At 33.0% G+C, this 20,011-nt stretch overlaps 2 protein-coding genes across 3 annotated transcripts in view; both read left to right on the top strand.

Annotated features, from left to right (window-relative positions):
* Nucleotides 1-5,467, top strand: part of LOC127732713 (uncharacterized) — a 35,914-nt gene extending 30,447 nt beyond the window's left edge. For both annotated transcript variants that reach the window (XM_052241894.1, XM_052241893.1), the window contains exons 13-14: nucleotides 206-354; nucleotides 3,773-5,467. In XM_052241894.1, coding sequence (XP_052097854.1) covers nucleotides 206-354; nucleotides 3,773-4,061 — 438 coding nt within the window. In that variant the 3' untranslated portion in view covers nucleotides 4,062-5,467. The remainder of the gene's footprint in view (nucleotides 1-205; nucleotides 355-3,772) is intronic.
* Nucleotides 5,468-12,176: 6,709 nt separating this feature from the next.
* On the top strand, nucleotides 12,177-15,277 carry LOC127732732 (uncharacterized). Its single transcript, XM_052241929.1, has 2 exons — nucleotides 12,177-12,480; nucleotides 14,096-15,277. Exons 1-2 carry the CDS (start codon nucleotides 12,396-12,398, stop codon nucleotides 14,608-14,610), a joined length of 600 nt encoding a protein of 199 aa, XP_052097889.1. The 5' UTR covers nucleotides 12,177-12,395; the 3' UTR covers nucleotides 14,611-15,277.
* Nucleotides 15,278-20,011: the final 4,734 nt, after the last annotated feature.

Genomic DNA, 20,011 nt, shown 5'->3' with positions numbered 1-20,011 from the left:
ACTTCACATATGGAATAAGAGAAAGCATAACTAAAATGAAAATTTTAGTGTGCAGCATACTGTAATTCAAATTAAAAAATGATGAAACATTTTTGAGAAAGAAAAAAAAGACCAATCTGTTGAAAATATTGTTTTGGAGTGAAATAACAAGGATACATGTCAGAAATCTGACTGCCACTAAGCACAATTTATATTTTACTTTCAGGATAAAATGATGTTCTGTGACAAATGTGATAGAGGTTATCATACATTCTGTGTTGGACTGAAGTCAATACCAAATGGTCCATGGAAATGTCAAAGTTGTAAAGGACCAGAAACACTCAAAACACCAAAATCTGCTTCAAAGCGAGGAAGGTTAGTAGAAGAACATGTCCAAAAGAAATAAACAATTTTTGTCATGAAATGAATGTCACAAATTTGTTGCCAAGACGAGACATGGTTGTTACTTTTCCAGCATGATCATTATTAAAGGGGCACTAGCTACGAGATATATAAAAAATCTAAAGTATGTTTTTTTTTTGTTCAATCATTAATGAAAGTGAAATAGTGAAATAATAATTTGCTTTTAGCAGCCAGTATGGTTCAATTTTGTCAAAATAAGCTAAGAGACGTTGATGATGAATTCTTCACTTGTAAGTGAATAATTTGACCTCATTGAATCCGTATTCATGTGAACTTCAATCTAACCCCTTAGCTAGAGATGGATAACACATGCTTTGTGCGTGTTAAGTTATTTAAAGGAAAAAAATGTCAACATTCAAAGTCGAACAAAGGTAAATCATTTGATTTACTGATTCGATCCACAAAAAATCATTCTTATACAGGTAAAAACGATGGAGTTCACTTACTATTTATATCTATTTTTATGAGGGGCCTCGGTGGCCGAGTGGTCTAAGTAGTTACTACTGTAATCACTAGCCAGTCAACACTGAGGTTGTGAGTTCGAACCCTGCTCGTGCGGGTGCACTCGACTCCAATCTTAATTGACTAGGATTGTCAGTTTTCCTATCGAAGGTCGGTGGTTTTCTCTGGGCACTCCAGCTTCCTCCACCAATAAAAACTGGGTGCCACGAAATAGCCCAAAAGCGGTGCTTTAAAGTGGCGTTAAAACACCAAAAATAAAAAATCAATCAAATCTATTTTTATGTTTATATCGCTTATATGACCATCGGAGGTATTCGGAGGTCAACTCGATAGTTAATTAGATGGCATCAAGACTAAAATACACAGGAAACAAAGTACATATTATCGAGCCCACAACCTGTAAATTCTTTATTTTAGACTTTTTATAATTTGGATAAATGTTTTACATGGTTATAAATCAAATATGAGAATTTGAGTCAAATCGGTAAACATGAATTTGACAGCTAGTGCCCCTTTAACACGCAATCTTGTCATGATCCAGTGATTTCAGAATTTAAAGATTCTTTTTGTTATAAAAAAGTTGACCTTCAATGGTTCTGTTTGTTCTTCTTGGTCATTGCCTGCTGAATTTAGAGGTGCATGAAAAAGGATATCTACTCAAATTTAAATGTAGTTGTGTGTCATTTAATCAAAGTAATTTGTTTTATTATGCTGCAAAACAGTAGTGACATTTCTCGTGCTAACAGTTTTATTGTTCATGGTTTACCACTACCACATTTAAGGTTGCAAACATTTTGTTTTCTGTAAAACAGTTTAACACATAGAATTGATGGTTTTGTGATTTATGTATTTATCTTGTTCTTAATTAAGGGTAAAGTGTTGATGAAACTGAAATCTTTTAAATGATAAGAATTTATAATCTCACTGGTAGTAGAATCTCTAGGTCTCATATTGCTACATAATCATCATCTTCCTTGACTATGACATGGGGAAATGGGGAAACCTGTGATGATTTAGTTATGATTTTGTAATATTTGTTTGATACAACTTTGTTGTTTAGTGGCTATTCAGGGTTACATATAAATGGCTTTATTCAATGTCAATTGTAAGGCATTTTTATATGACCGCAAAAATTTTTTTGTGGTCGTATATTGGTATGACGTTGGCGTTGTCGTCGTCCGAAGACACATTGGTTTTCGCACTCTAACTTTAGTTTAAGTGAATGGATCTCTATGAAATTTTACCACAAGGTTCAATACCACAAATGGAAGGTTGGGATTGATTTTGGGGGTTATGGTACCAACAGTTAAGAAATTAGGGGCCAAAAATAAGCATTTTTGTAACTTCCAGACATAACTTATGTGTTAGTGTATGGATCTCTGTGACATTGTACCACAAGGTTCCATATCACAAAAGGAATGCTGGGATTGATTTTGGGGGTATTTGCCTCAAAATTTTAGGAATTAGGGGCAAAAAAAGGGGCAAAAAACAAGCATTTTTCTAGTTTCATGACAATAACTTGTGTGTAAGTGTATGGATCTTTCTGAAATTGTACTACAAGGTTCCATATCACAAAGGGAAAGCTGGAATTGAGTTTGGGGGTAATTGCCCAAAACGTTTAATAATAAGGGGCCAAAAGGGGGCCAAAAATAAGCATTTTTCTAGTTTCCAGACAATAACTTGTGTTCAAGTGTATGGATCTCTCTGAAATTATACTGCAAGGTACCATACCACTAAAGGAAAGGCTGGGATTGATTTTGGGGGTAATTGCCTCAAAATTTTAGGAATTAGGGGCCAAAAAGGGGAAAAAAAACAAGCATTTTTCTAGTTTCAGGACAATAACTTGTGTGTTAGTGTATGGATCTTTCTGAAATTGTACTTCAAGGTTCCATATCACAAAGGGAAAGCTGGAATTGAGTTTGGGGGTAATTGCCCTAAATGTTTAGGAATTTGGGGCCAAAAAGGGGCAAAAAACAAGCATTTTTCTAGTTTCCAGACAATAACTTGTGTTCAAGTGTACGGATCTCTCTGAAATTGTACTGCAAGGCACCATACATTGTAACACAAAGGGAAGGCTGGGATTGAGTTTGGGGGTGATAAACCATAAGGGGGTTCAAAAAATTTGAGCGGGGATTTTTTTTTCCTTTGTTTTCTTTAAAATTTTCCATTTTAAATTGGTTATTTCTGATTTATATAAAAGCAAATAGTAATGATATGGTTTGAATAGGTAAATTAAAAATTTTTTAAGTTCTTAGACCACATTCATTCTGTGTCAGAAACCTATGCTGTGTCAAATATTTAATCACAATCCAAATTCAGTGCTGTATCAAGCTTGAATGTTGTGTCCATACTTGCCCCAAGAGTTCAGGGTTCGACCTCTGCGGTCGTATCAAGCTGCGCCCAGCCGAGCATTTTATTACTGCCTAGATATATCACTCAAACAGATTTAATTAATAACTAAGAGAAATAGAAATAAGTATTATCACTTACAACTTAATAAGGCACTCTGTTTAGTTGAATTGATCTTCATGGCATCAAATTAAGTAGATAGAATTGTGTACCAAATAAAACCAATGCATTTGCACAAATATATACACTTATACCTCAGGGAACCTGGATATTTTACACATTTAAAAAAACAAATTTTTGGACAGTTTTTCTGTCAGCAGTATTTAATGCGTTGTTTTTCATCATTAGACATAGACTTCCATGCTAATTTTGCAAACAATAACTGACAAAATGTACTTTTTGTTGAGGAACATTGCTATCTGATGCATTTTAAGGATTTACCTTGAGGAATGTTATAACCAAAAGTTTAGAAATCCAAAGACTTAAAATTCATGTTTGCAAGGTTCATTCAATTCACAGTGAGGTCAGGTTTTTATAATAATCTTTTTATTTTTTGCAGAGGTAGAGGTAGAGGACGTGGTCGGGGCTCAGGAAGAGGACCTGGTAGACCTCCCAAGAATTTACAGAATTCTCCAAAACCAACCAAATCTCCAAAACGTGCAAACTCTCCCCAACCAGTAAGTTCTCCTAAACCAGCAAGTTCTCCTAAACCAGCAAGTTCTCCTAAACCAGCAAATTCTCCTAAACCAGCAAATTCTCCTAAACCAGCTGATACAAGTGTTAATAATGAATCCAGTTCAGCAGAAAGTTCCCCACCTGCTACAGAATCACAAGAAGAAACGAGCTAATTTCCAGGTTCTTAAAGACTGCATAGAAAATATTTTTACTATGAAAAAAAAATGTTGTTCATTGTTGTTTTCTTAATTTCATCTAACTGTGATGTATCCATTATTTGAATTCAGAATTATGTTGAAACTAAGAGTTAAGATTGGATTAAAAATTTAATTGACTGGCTTGATTACTTGTTAACCTAATTGTTTCTGATGTTATGTGAAGACCCTGGAAATTAATGCAATATAATTTTTATGCCCCCGCCGCTAGGCGAAGGGGGCATTAAGTGTTACCCTTGTCCCTCTGTACGTACGTATGTCCCAAAATTGGTTTCCGTTCTTTAGTTTGCCTCAACCAAATGTTATGAAACTCATACACAATGCTTATTACCATAAAACACAGATCAAGTTCGAATTTCACTTTTACACTTCTTTTGTTATGTCCCTTTATAACGTTATATGCAAGCGGGGGACATAGACACATTCTCCATTTATTTGTACTGAACTATACTAAATACTTTAATGATACCAATATGGAATAGTTTTAATTCCCCATTACTTGTCTTATTTTGTGATAGAACAGTAAAGGATCAAATCTAAAATATTTTAACTAAATGTGAACTGGAATTGACCTGTCTAAATATATTCAATCACACTTAGTAAATAACTGTTAAGACTTGGTTGGTCACTAGCACTCATATTAGAGTCAAAAACAAGTAAGTAAGTTTTTATACATCTAAAGTTAAATCCTTTTATAAGAAAAGCTAGACACAAATTTTATTTCATTTTCTCACATGGTGATGCATCGACTTTGTCAGGATGCTTTTGTTAATCAGAATAGTAAGAATACTGGAACTTAGTCCAGAATCAACCTTTTCTTTCATATATCTTTATATCATGAAACATACAAGGGGCATTGAGTCTTACCGACAGGTTACTTCCAGTGCAAAACAATAAAATTCTGTTCTCTCATGAAAATTCAGACCCAAAAGACTTTGTTTGGGGACATTCTTTTTTCTAGTTTCTCAATTGATGATATATATATATATCATTCCAGTATGTTTGTCAAAAGGAAATGTCTCATGGTGCTATATACCATTAATATTGTTTATTTGTGTGATATATGTTTATAATTTTCTTTGTTCATTTGCATATTTTTACTACGAAATTTTTGTATAAATTGAGTTAAATGAAATATTTGTAATTGCATAAAATGTAAACCTTGATACATTTATACAGAGTATCCCAATGTTTTGATGTAGTGAAGAGTAATTGATAGCTCTTAGGCACCTAGATATAAAAACATGTGTTAAATGATTTTTCATTTACTTTAATGTTCAAATTGGTACTTTTTAAGAAGTATCTGTATTTTTGAAAACTGTTGTATGTAGTAATTTTACTAATTAAACAAATGAAAACCTTAACTTTCACATTTTGGTTCTTTCTTCAGTGCTTACTGTAAATTCAGAAATTATTGCGAGGTTTTTATTAATGTGAATTATGCGACTGTATGAGTATCGCAATAATAAGAACTCACATTCTGATATCTGATGCATATATCTGTATGCAGCTTTTCCTGAAATCGCAATAATTAATCTCGCATTTATGTCCATTCTTCAAAAATCGCAATAATAAATGCACGCAATAATTTCTGAATTTACAGTATCCAATACATTTATTTTATACAACAACTGCTAATGACATAGAATATGATGGATTTTCTATCTTGAACTTGAGATTAATTTCTAAAAATATTACAGTAGTATATTTCACCACTAAAGTGATCTTATATCACATCATTCACTTTGACTTATGGGTTCAGCTTTATTTCTTAGTAACCTTATGTTGTATTTCCATGATACTCTACTGCTATAATAATCTTGTCTCTAAGAATACAACCCAGTTCCAGTCTGCAACATTTTGGTCACTTAGAGCCAAAGCACATGTGTAACAACTTATTAATTATATCAGAAACCCATGAAGATTTATCACTGATTTTTCTAACAATGAATTCATCTTACACATTACAAATTCTGCTAGCTTTGGATTTAACCATACTGACTGGTGAGTTTTGTGTTTGGTTCCTTTGAATTATATGTAAGCAAAAGTCAGTAATTATCTCACAAAAGACATTCATGCCATACTTGTTGTATACCGGTTCAGATCCTCTGTAAAATTTAGAGCCAATTCAAATTGAGATAGACATGTTTAATATCTGAACAGAATCCAGTCATCACCATCCATTAAATTTACCCAAAATTAAGAGCCTGCTATTGGATGAGGTAGATTTATATAAATATAAATATGGAGGTATGTGGTATGAAAGCCAATGAGACAACTATCCACCAGAGAACAAGGCTGTCAACAACAATAGCCCCCCCCCCCCCCCACATGATAAAATTTAAAACAATTCAAAGAAGAAAAAAAACAACTGCCAATTTTATGTTAATATCAATGAATGAAAAATAAATATGGCAGATAGCAACCAACAACCACTGAATTACAGGCTCCTGACTTAGGTCAAGCACTTAAAGATTGGGGCATGGTGAAACATGTTTTTTTTTAAAATGATATGGGTTTTGTTCTTCTCGTATAATTTATGATGGCATGATACTAAATCCTTAAAGAGAGGGATTGTGGTTGATTTTCATATGATGAAGACATAATCTTTCCATCAGTTTTATTGATTGATTGATTGTTGGTTGCTTAACGTCCAGTGTCAGTTTAATTGAGGTCTGGAGCTGGCATGTCAGTAACTGCCAGTAGTCCTTTGTTAATGTATGTTGATCATTGTCATTTTGCTAAGTTTCTTTTGTTACTTATTCTAAAATCGAACACAGACTTCTTTTTAACAGTTTTACTGTGCGTATTGTTTTATTTTTGTTTATTCCACATTGGCTAGAGGTATAGGTGGAGGATTGAGATCTCACAAAACATGTTTAACCCCATCACATTTTTGTGTCTGTCCTAAGTCAGGAACCTGTAGCCTTTGATAGTCTTGTTTTTATTAAAATTTGATCATTTGTATGTTTTTGGAGTTAGGTGTGGTGTCCATTTCACCAAACTATTAAAAATTAATGTTTAGGGGCCAGCGGAAGCCCTCATCTGGGTTTGGGATTTTCTAGCCTCATTGAAGACCCACTGGTGGCCTTGGGCTGTTTTCTGCTCTTTGATTAGGTTGTTGTCTCTTTGACACATTCCCTGTTTCCATTCTCCATTCTATTGAGAGTTCTCAACTCTCCCCTAACCTGGGAGAGTGATATAACAGCACAACATTAGAATAAACTATAACACTAGGCTGTCATTTTCAAACCAAATTTTCTATTTGTTTAAGCAATGAAAGGCAATAACTCGAACAGCAAAACCAACACGTTCGATATCTTACTTGATCTCCATTTTGTCATTAATAACAACATGAAAATGAGAAAAGCATTGGTTGAATGGTTCATTAGTTATTGCACAGAAACAACATAAAGTGACATTTTCCATTTCATCCAAGACCATGACTTTAGAACTGCAAATGTGAAAATACTAGTAGCCAATATTGAACTTGACCTAAATTTTGTCATCAATATCAAACTATTAAAATTTGAAAAGCATTGGTTAATCAGTTTATAAGTTAATGCACATAAACAACTGGACTGCACATCTGCCATACAACTGTTCACTACAACCGTATATCAATAACCAAATTTTTGTCTGATCATATTGGCATCCATTACATTAACCAAAAAGAACTAAATCCAGGCATTAACATCCATTACATTTACCAAAAAGAACTGAATCCAGGCATCAACATCCGTTAAAATTACCCAAAAGAACCAAATCCAGGCATCAAAATCTGTTACATTTACTCAAAAGATCTGAATCCAGGTATCAATATCCATTACATTTATCAATAAAATGTTTCGCCTGGCGCAGCCTGATACGACCACAGTGGTCGAACCCTGAACAGTTGGGGCAAGTTTGGACACAATATTCAAGCTTGATACTGTCTGAATTTGGTTTGTGATCAAATTTTTGACATAACATAGGTTTCTGACACAAAATAAATGTGGTCAAAGATCTTAAAAATTTGAAATGGGACATTTAATTTACATAGTATGGTGTGATATCCAAAATCTAACAACATGGTTAGATTCAGCATATCAAAAAACAGTAAAAATTTAATTTTAGTTGAAATCAAACAAAGTTTAATTTTGGATCCTTCAAACCTTAATATGGACTAATTTGAAAACATGGCCCAAAATATAAAATCTAAATGCACAATAAGATTCAGCATATCATAGAGCCGCAATAATTCAGTTTTTGATGAAATCAAACAAGGTTTAATTTTGGACCCTTTGGACCTCAATGTAGACCAATTTAAAAATGGGGCCCAATATCCAAAATAGTTATACAAGGTTAGAACCCCCAAAAATTAAAGACTTAATTTAATCCCATTGAAATTGGTTAAAAGATTTGTATTTATTTTCAATTGAAGATTTCTTGCTATTGCGCAATACTGTGCTATTGCACAATACTTAGTTAATCTGTTATATATAATAATTTACACACCCTGTTTGGTGTGTATTTCCTACCATATCAGTATTTGTTGCTTTTATATATAAATCAGAAATAATTAATGTAAAAATGGAAAATTTTTGGGGAAAAAAACCAAAAAATTATGAAAAAAAAATCCCCCAAAAAATTTGTCCCCCCCCAAAAAAAATTTTGAAAAATTTGAAATTTTGAAAATTTTGAAGTAAAAAAGTATGAACCCCCCCAAAAAAAATCCCCTCCAAAAATTTTTTTTCAAAATATTTGAAATTTCAAATATTTTGAAAGAAAAAAGATGTGAACCCCAAAAAAAATCCCCCTCCCCCCCACCAATTTTTTTTTGAAATTTTGAAGATTATTTTCTTTTCAGGAAAAAATGTACAATTTCAGAGAGTTCCATAAACTTTAACACAAGTAATTGTCTGGAAACTAGAAAAAATGCTTGTTTTTGGCCCCTTTTTTGCCCCTAATTTCTAAATGTTTGAGGCAATAACCCCCAAACTCAATCCCAGCCTTCCCTTTGTGGTATGGAACCCTGTAGTACAATTATAGAGAGATCCATACATTTAAACACAAGTTATTGTCTGGAAACAAGAAAAATGCTTGTTTTTGGCCCCTTTTTTGCCCCTAATTCCGGAAAGTTTGGGGCAATTACCCCCAAACTCAATCCCAGCCTTCCCTTAGTGATATAGAACCTTGTGGTACAATTTCAGAGAGATCCATACACTTACACACAAGTTATTGTCTGGAAACTACAAAAATGCTTGTTTTTGGCCCCTAATTCCTAAACTGTTGTACCATAACCCCCAAAATCAATCCCAACCTTCTTTTTGTGGTATTGAACCTTCTGGTAAAATTTCATAGAGATCCATTCACTAAAACTCAAGTTATTGTACGGAAACCAAATGTGTCTTCGGACGATGACAATGTCAACAACGACATGATAGCATTATACAAACGATTTTTGCGGTTGCATAAAAAGAACTGAATCCAGGCATCAAAATCCATTACATTACCCGAAGAACTGAATCCAGTCATCACCATCCATTACATTTGCCCAAAGAACTGAATCATGGCATCAACATCCATTATATTATACCCAAAAGAACTAAATCCAGGCATAAAATCCATTACATTTATCCTAAAGAACTGACTCCAGGCATCAACATCCATTACATTAACCCAAAAGAACCAAATCAAGGAATCACCATTCATTACATTTATCCAAAAGAACTGGATCAAGGCATCACCATCCATTAAATTTACTCAAAAGAACTGAATCCAGGCATCAACATACATTACATTTATCAAAAAGAACTAAATCCAGGCATCACCATCCATTACATTTACCAAAAAGAACTGAATACAGACATCAACATCCATTACATTATACCCAAGAGAATTAAATCCACATGTGAAAGTCTCTTAGGCATTAAAATTGACCCTTCCCTCACATGGACAAACCAAATTAATGTGATCTGCTAAAAAATTTCATCTAGGCTATATCTACTATTAAAGATTAAGAAATTTCTAAATCTAGACTGCAGAAAATTATTCTATAATGGTTATATCTTGCCACTAATTGATTATTGTTGTATAGTGTGGAGTAGTTGTAGCAGTGAGGGTTTAAATAGAATATTAAAATTACAAAAGAGAGCTGCTAGATCAATACTAGAAACAGACCCTTTCGCTCCTTCCGAGCCCTTATTCAAACACTTAAACTGGATGACAGTTGAACAGAGAATAAAATATCACAAGTTTGTGATGACATTTAAGTGCATCAAAAATGACGCACCATCATATCTTACTAACAAGTTTCATTATGTTTCAGACAGAAATCCATGCCCCTTGAGAAATGCTATTCAAGGAATCCTCATACTCCCTAAACCAAAAACAGAATTGTTCAAAAAATCTTTTATGTATTCTGGACCATTCTTGTGGAATAATTTGCCAATACCGTTAAGAAATATTACAAATGTTAATTCTTTCAAATACAAAATAACAGATCATTTATTGAAATCAACCTAGCTGTATAAAAAATATTGAAAACTGATTATGTCATCACGTTTATTTTTTCATAACATTTTATCAAGGTGTATTGAACATTATTATCATACTTGTCTTTTTATACTAATGTATGCAATGTATATGTTTGCATTTTGTTTGATTTTAATGATGAGGGCCTCAGGGAAGATTAGTTATATAGCTAACTGTGTAACCCTCTTAAAATAAAGTATTGTTGTTGTTGTTATTACATTTATCCTAAAGAACCGATTCCAGGCATCAACATCAATTGCATTAATCCAAAAGAACCAAATCCAGGAATCACCATCCATTAAATTTTTCCAAAAGAACTGGATCCAGACATCACCATCCATTAAATTTACTAAAAAGAACCAAATCCAGGCATCAGCATTCATTACATTTATCAAAAAGAACTGTATCCAGGCGTCACATTTTTTGTCATAGATTTCAATGAATATAATCTATGAATTACTGGTAAATTATTAAATCAGAGATTTCATTACCACAAATTACTTTAAACCTTTACTAAATACTTCCATAGATACAAAGATTTGATTTTACATTTGGCTGTACCCATGGTACCTGTAGAAAACTTATTTTAAATGGGATAGCACATCCTAATTTTTACAGAGATGTTGTTTAACGAGCTTGGTTTATTGGTATTAATATTTATTTTGTTATCAGTAAATTAAAATCAAACTCAAGATTAATTTTATGTACATATGCACATTCATGGCTCTAAAATCTGTCTTGGCATTGCATAAGGTCATGTTTTTCGCTGACTGTTAATGACATCTTTACACTAAATCCATTGGATGTTGGATGTTTACTGATAGATATTTTTATCTTAGATGCATGATTTTTTAAAAATATTAGTTTTTATTGGCTTGAACTAGCTGTCAGTAACTGTGAGTTCTCTCAGATCTGTACTTAGTGTCGTTTTTGTTGTGGGGATGTATAAATACCCTGCCACATCAGGTCTGTGTTTTTGTTGGATATTTTCTGCTTTGTATCGATCTGATGAGTTAAGCCCTTTTCAACTGATTTTTAAAGGCAGTGCTTTAATGCCTTTCTAGTTGCCGTGTTAATATTTCTTTCCGCGATATCCAACTTATCTACGTGGGGGGTCATTAGGCTCCAAGTAGATCCGGAAAATGTTGATTCTCTCCTCTTCTTATTGCGGTATCAAATGTTTTTTGTCTCATTTCATTTACATTGGAAAATAGAGAAACGATCATTGTGTTTTGTTAGTTTTAAAAACTTTTGATATATTTGTATTTTACATTATAAGCAGTCAACCGATTGACAAACTAGAGTTATTTGAATTCCGTGTGGAAAGAGGTCGGGTTAATTTCGAGTGTTATCTGCAATCAAGGATTTGTATAGTCTCACTATACAAATCCTTGCTGCAATCTAGATGTTTATAAATCATTTCAGTCGTTGATATAATAATTAAAGGTCGACTGAACATGAATTATATTATACAATTTAAAGCGCATTTCTGTTTAGCACGCGAACTCGTCTAACGTTATTGTTATTCCGCAGTTATATAAAGTAGCAAATTATCGTTCCTGAATAGGTGGCGCCGTAGTAGCCGATCCTGTACTTCAACTTCCGGTTTCTGCACTGTGCAACTATTACAGTTGCATTTTTAATTGACGATGCCAAGTACTTGTTGTTGTGTACCTGGATGTCATTTAAGAGGAGGACATGCATTTCCAAATGACTTAAAAAGAAGGAAAAGTTGGATCAACGCCATGGCCCATACGCAGATTGGACGAGAACACGATGAAATCGTGGAGTCCATCTCAATCAGCTGTTGTTTGCAAGGCACATTTTACTGAAAAAGACTACGTGCAGGAAACTATTCATGGTAAAACTCTATTTTCTTTTTAAAATATATAGTTATATATGTAATCGCCATGCGAATAAACCAAAGTCTGTTTACAACCGCAATTATCGTTTTAGAATAAAAGGGGGTGGTTAATTCAAGACGTCATAATTTTTTGGATTACGATTCAATGTGATCTGTTTGAGATTTTTTGGTGCTTGCTACAATTATAATGATTTCTTACAAGAGGTATTTCATACTGAGAATTATTTTAGCAGTAATTATGCTAATGTAGTAATGACAGGAATGCATAAGCTATGCCTCATAGACTTTCTTGAAAAATATCAATGACAATGTTAACAGGAACAAAACAATGACATGATCTCATCTCTCTCATCTATATTATAGTTATTTAGGTACAAACAATGTATGTTTGTTTCATACGTCTCTCATTGTTTGTCCTTTGGATTTACATAACATACATTTTGATGTACATTGAATCAGGCTAACATAGTTTTATCCAGATTGTAATGAATAAATCTAGTTAATATTTTGACAGGTAGTACAAAGGAATTATAGTTATCTCGTACCATTGTAAACTCGTACCAATGTCAACTCGTACCACTAAACAAAAACTCGTACCAATGCAAACTCGTACCACTGCTAACTCGTACCACGGTAAATTCATACCATTGTAAACTCGTACCAATTTATTTAAATGCATTCAAATGGTGTTTAATGATGAATATATACTTTAATTTCACTCAATACCTCTAAAGTCTGTAAAATGTATATAATTTGAAATTACAATAACCAATTTGTAGCTAATTTTCCTTGTCTAATTGGATGGAGAAAACCGTGGCAGATTGGCTTTGTTGTCTCCCTTGAATAGACTCTTTTTTAAACTTTTACTGACAACTATTTGATTTAATTTTTAATCATTCCAAATCAGTAACATTGAGATTTGGGTATTTTTCTATTGTTTCTAAAAGGAATTTTATTTAATGAAAGAATTTATTGATTGTGTTTTAAAGGTTTAAAATTGTTTATGACCAACAGTTAGAAAGTATGAAATTTATTTTTATACAATATTCAGCACATTTCAGCAGAATATGACCATGCTTATATGATTATACAAGTTGATTAGTTAAAGATAAAAAAAACAAGTTGATTAGTTAATAAACAACCAATAATCACACAATCAAAGGAATTTAATATAATTATTAGCATGGTAATTAAGAAATTACATTCGTATTTTTGTCTAAGTTTTCATTAAAATCTGGTATAAATTTCAAAGATATTTTAATTTTTTGTATAAAGCTTAAAAAAAAAATAATCATAAAACATTCGTATTTTTGTCTAAGTTTTCATTAAAATCTAGTATAAAATTCAAGTAATTCAACTTTTTTTATTTAGTTTACCAAAAAAAAATTCATAAAACATTCGTATTTTTGAATATATTTTTAATGGTATGATTTGCAGTGGTACAAGTTCTGATTGGTACGACTTCCCAGTGGTACGAGTTTACGTTGGTACGAGTTAACTTTTTTGGTACGAGTTTACGTGGTACGAGTTAACTTGCTTCCGTACAAAGTATGCATTGCTAATGGAAGTTCATTTAATTATCAAAAAACTAATGTTTTATAACCTTTTTCAGGGCACAAACCCACCATACAGAGACTTAAGTCTACTGCCAATCCCAGCCTATTTTCCTGGACCAAGCAAGAGACTGAATCGTCCGCAAAAAGAAAAATCAGGGCAGTTTCCTGTGAAAACAAAAGAACTAAACTTGATGAATATTGTAGTAGAAATCCAGAGGAAAGTTTTGATTGTAAAGTTGGTTTTCCTGAAGAAGTAATTCATACTGCAGACAGGATTTATGACTATCCACCACCAACTGCCGAGCTAATGTTGAGCTTCACAGATGGAATTACGCAAACACCATCAATGCCTATATTTTCAGCAGAGAATTTTGAAATGAAGACACGTGACACAGCCATGCATTTTTATACCGGTTTAGAGTTGTATACTAAATTTTTATTTGTTTTGACCACACTTGGTCCAACAGCACATTGTTTGAGATACATATATATTCAAATTGATAGGGTGTCATTTGAAAATCAGTTTTTTTATGACTTTGATGAAATTGATGCATTATACAACCAACTTTGAACTGTCTAGATTCTAGATTGAAACTAGTGTTAAGAATATTGTGTAAACATGGATTGTTTTTATGTCTAAACAGTGGCGTGAGGCTAACACTTGGCCATTTAGTGGTTTAGTCAGGTATTTTTCGCCATCCAACTTTAAATTAAAGTTTCCTACAACTTGGATTATTATTGACAGCACAGAATATCCCGTGATAAAACCTAAAGCTCCTAGAGCTCAGGCAACCTTTTCATCATATAAAAACAGAAACACTGAAAATACTTGTATGTTCGACACCTGGTGGTTTAGTCAACTATGTCTCTAATGCATATGTTGGTTGTACCAGTGACTGTGAAATAGTTGAAAGATGTAGAATACATCAATTATGTGATCCAGGTGACAGTGTGATGGCAGACAAAGGTTTAAATATGCAAGATTTGTTTGCTCACTTTTTTCAAAAAAAGAAACAGAATAAGTTCCAAAACTCTTATACGGGATAGAAAAGTCTCCAATTAACACGTGCACATAGAGCTAATTATTGGACTTGGCAAAACATACAAAATTCTAATAAATCCTATGAATGGAACTGAAACAAAACTTTCATCTGAAATAACATTTAGTTGTTTTATGTTGTGTAATTTTAGAACTTGTATTGTGCCAAAGGATGCATAAATAAAAGTGACGCAATGAAGTTTGTTCTGATATATATATATAAATATTATTTACAATTACATGCACATGTAAATTGTAATGCATATAAAAATAAGGAGATGTGGTATGATATTCAGTGAGTTTATCGAACCAAAGTGCATAAGAAATGGGTTAAGCAGTTACAGGTGTTACTGTCACCATACAATCTCCAACAATTAGAAAAACTTGTACCGTGTAAAAAATTTCAGAGATCTTACAACCTAAGTTTTGTTGTCTCACCTTGACTTTGGTGAATTGTTTATATCTGTTGATGTAAATATAAAAAAGAAGATGTGGTATGATTGCCAATGAGACAACTCTCCACAAGAGACCAAATGACACAGAAACAGCTATAGGTCACAGTACGGCCTTCAACAATGAGCAAAGCACATACCGCACAGTGAGCTATAAAAGGCCCCGAAATGACAATGTAAAACAATTCAAACAAGAAAACTAACAGCCTAATTTATGTACAAAAAATGAACGAATAACAAATATGCAACACATAAACAAACGACAACCACTGAATTACAGGCTCCCGACTTGGGACAGGCACATACATGTACATGCAGAGTGTGGCGGGGTTAAACATGTTCACGGGATCCCAACCCACCCCCTAACCTGGGACAGTGGTGTAACAGTACAATATAAGAGCGAACTATAAAAATCAGTTGAAAGAGGCTTAACTCATCAGATGGATAAATACAAATACAAGTGGACGTGGCCGGGTAGTTGTACATCCAAACAACAAAAAGACACTAAGTACAGATCTGAGAGTACTCGAATTTACTGACAACTAGTTCAAAGCCACAAACAACTGATAAAAAAATCTTGCATCTAAGACTAAATTATCAATCCGTAAGCTCCCTTTAGAATTTTATAAATTTTAGATTTTACATTTCTGAGTTATGGGGTTTTATTCATTAAAAAAGGGGGGATTTTCCAGTTTTTGGACAACAACTCAAAAATGCTTTAAGCAGTTCGCATGAAACTTCGGTGAATTATTTATAGCTATTGATGTAATCTCCCTATTGATTCTCATAAATTTATAATATGACATTGAGAAGAAATTGAACTTTATTTGTTTATAGTCTGGCAACAGATTTATTAAGTATTGCGCAACAGCACAGTGTATTGCACAACAGCAAGAAATCTTTAATTGAATATAAATTCAATTCATATAACCGATTTCAAGTTCTTTGACTACATTTATTCAGAAACTGTAATATGTCAAATATTTAATTACAATCCAAATTCAGACCGGTATCAATCTTGAATATTGTGTCCTTTTTTGCCCCAACTGTTCAGGGTTGGACCTCTGTGGGTGTATCCAGCTGCGCTCAGCGAATCAGTTTATTACTTAATTAAGAACTCCTTTTTGTCGAGCCTGCGACTTTTGTCCCAGAAAGCTCGACATAGGGATAGTGATCCGGCGGCGGCGTTAGCTAAAAAGCTTTATATTTTAGAAGGTGGAAGGTCTGGATGCTTCATACTTTGTATATGGATGCCTCATGTTACGAAGTTTCCGTCAGTCACATGTCCAATGTCCTTGACCTCATTTTCATGGTTCAGTGACTACTTGAAAAAAAAGTTAAGATTTTTTGTAATGTTTAATTCTCTCTTATTATAAGTAATAGGATAACTATATTTGGTATGTGCATACCTTGCAAGGTCCTCATGCCCGTCAGACAGTTTTCACTTGACCTCGACCTCATTTCATGGATCAGTGAACAAGGTTAAGTTTTGGTGGTCTAGTCCATATCTCAGATACTATAAGCAATAGGTCTAGTATATTCGGTGTATGGAAGGACTGTAAGGTGTACATGTCCAACTGGCAGGTGTCATCTGATCTTGACCTCATTTTCATGGTTCAGTGGTTTTAGTCAAGTTTTTGTGTTTTGGTCTGTTTTCTTATACTGTATGCAATAGGTCTACTATATTTGGTGTATGGAATGATGGTAAGGTGTACATGTCTAGCTGGCAGGTGTCATCTGACCTTGACCTCATTTTCACGGTTCAGTGGTCAAAGTTAAGTTTTTGAGTTTTGGTCTTTTTTTCTAATACTATATGCAATAGTTCAACTATATTTGGTGTATGGAAATATTTTATGATCTATATGTCAGTCACGCAGGTTTTTTTTTACCTTGACCTCATTTTCAAGGTTCATTGCTCAGTTTTAAGTTTTTGTGTTTTGGTCTATTTTTCTTAAACTATAAGCAATAGGTCAACTATATTTGTTGTATGGAAGAATTGTTAGCTGTACATGCCTGCCTAGCATGGTTCATCTGACCTTGACCTCATTTTCTTGGTGCATTGGTCAATGTTTAGTTAAGTTTATGTGACAGTTGTAATAAAGTTTTATATTTAGGACTATCAACATAATATCAATGATTAGTAAAGAAGGCGAGACATTTCAGCGTGTGTACTCTTGTTTCATTCATAAATTACTTTATACTTGGAAATATAATTTTGCTTGGAGTTATAGTTTCTAAAAAAAGTATTGTCATTGAAAGAGTTGACATGTTGCAATGTACATTTATTCTACATAGTTCTATGGTACCAAATCAAAAGTGTATATTAAAGAAAGAAGTCAAAGGTTTCCCATCATAGTTTAGTTACATACATTTTTTTTGTACCTGAGGTCGTTGAATATAGATCATTATATAAATAAGGAGATGTGTTATGATTGCCAATGAAACAACTATCATCCATACATTGTACTTACCAGTAACAAACCACATTTGCAAAGTTGAATAAAATACAGTTGATAACATTTACTTATTACTAAAAAGAAAATGCCAAACTATTTTAAACAGTATTTGACTATAAACATAGATAAAAAAGGTACAAACTGGACATAATGCACTAGTTCATAAACAAGTGAGAACAATCGCCTTCATATGGTGCTCAGAATATGACATTCATAAAACTTGTTCAATATCATTAGAGAAGTCTAAATCTTAAATACTGAAAGCCACCTCTGATAAGTACAATGTACTATGCAAGATAATGATATAACTGGACTAAAAATACAGACAACCTGTAATTAACTGCCTTTACAGCGCTTTCGCGCTTTGATTATAGTTTGTTCTTATGTTGTACTGTTACACCACTGTCCCAGGTAAGGGGGAGGGATTGGCGCCAACAAACTAGTTTAACCCTGCCACATTCTGTATGTGCCTGTCCCTAGTCAGCAGCCTGTAATTCAGTGGTTGTAGTTTGTTGCTTATATCATATTTGTTTTTCATTCGTTGCTTTGTACATAAATCAAGTCGTTAGTTTTCACATTTGATTAGTTTTACGTTTGTCATTTTGGGCCTTCAATAGCAGACTATATGGTATGGGTTTTGCTCATTGTTGAAGGCTGTATGGTGGCCTATAGTTGTAAATGTCTATGTCATTTGGTCTCTTGTGGAGAATTGTCTCTTTGGCAATCATACATTTCTTATTTTTATATCAACATCCATTACATTTACCCAAAGGACGGACTCCACACATCAACATCCATTACATTTATCCAAAGAACTGACTTCAGGCATCAACATACATTACCTTTCCCCAAAAGAACTGAATCCAGGCATCAAATTACATTACATTTATAAAAAAAAAAAAACCCAATCCAGGCATCATCATAAATAAAATTTACCATAGAACATTTTTTATCTTTTTATCCCATAACATTTGCCTTTATTCTGTCATAGTCCATTTGTTTCACAATCCCTCCTTCTTTATGAAAAAACCCCAGATTGCTTCGACCAATTTCTATCTAGTTTGACCATATTAACCATACAATACAATTTGATGACAATTTCCAGTTCTGTTTAAGATTTATGGGGAGTAAAATTGATGGTTGTTTGTATGAAGACTGTTGTTGGCTTAGAATACAAGATTTCTATGTTCTAGAATACCAGTAACTAGTAACCATGAAATAGAAGTCAAGTGTGATTTTCATCATTAAAGCTTTTGTGTTTGGCCCTTGATATTTCATGTTTCCTAACCTGGCAGAGTTAGCAACAGTCATAATATTTTGTAATATCAATATTTTGTACATAGACAGCTTACGGTCTTCAAATCTCATCCACTGGACATTAAGCAACCAACTATCAATCAATCAAATCCCATCTGACATATATGTTGTACTTTACTTTATTTTGATGTTTCACTAACATGGTCAATTATGTATGATTTGTTTTTTTTGGCCTATTCTACATCTTGAACTTTATGGCAATACATGATGACATATTCATGACAACCTTTGATAAATAATAAGGGCTCCAACTCTCCTTTACAATTTGAAGTTTCTGAAGATTAATGTTTAGGAAAAGGTAGTTTAACATGAATAATCTTCACTTGACCTACATCAATAAATTTATCAAGATTATAACTATTATACTGTAAACTATGTCAAAATTATGATATGATTAAAAATTCATTGTTATCACTCTTAATGTGTTTGTTAAGTTTCAAGATAAAAGGAAATTCAATATAAAGTATATGTGATGTCAGCATGAGACTTTAGATTGATATACATTCAGTATAGATCCCATTATGATGCAGTTATGGATGGTCTCATTCTGATAACTAGCATTTGTATTTTAGTACTAATTATTAAATAACTTTACCCAAATGTTGAATCATGAAAGCTGAACCTTAAAATATTAGTCACATGGTTCCACTTTGGTAGATTAAGACTACCTCAAATATAATTAAGAAGATGTGGTATGAGTGCCAATGA

The sequence above is a fragment of the Mytilus californianus genome, unplaced genomic scaffold (assembly GCF_021869535.1).
Source record: "Mytilus californianus isolate M0D057914Y unplaced genomic scaffold, xbMytCali1.0.p SCAF_26, whole genome shotgun sequence".
NCBI classification, from domain to species: Eukaryota; Metazoa; Mollusca; class Bivalvia; order Mytilida; family Mytilidae; genus Mytilus; species Mytilus californianus.
The sequence above is the reverse complement of the archived record's forward strand: the minus strand, read 5'-3'. Positions and strand labels throughout refer to the sequence as shown.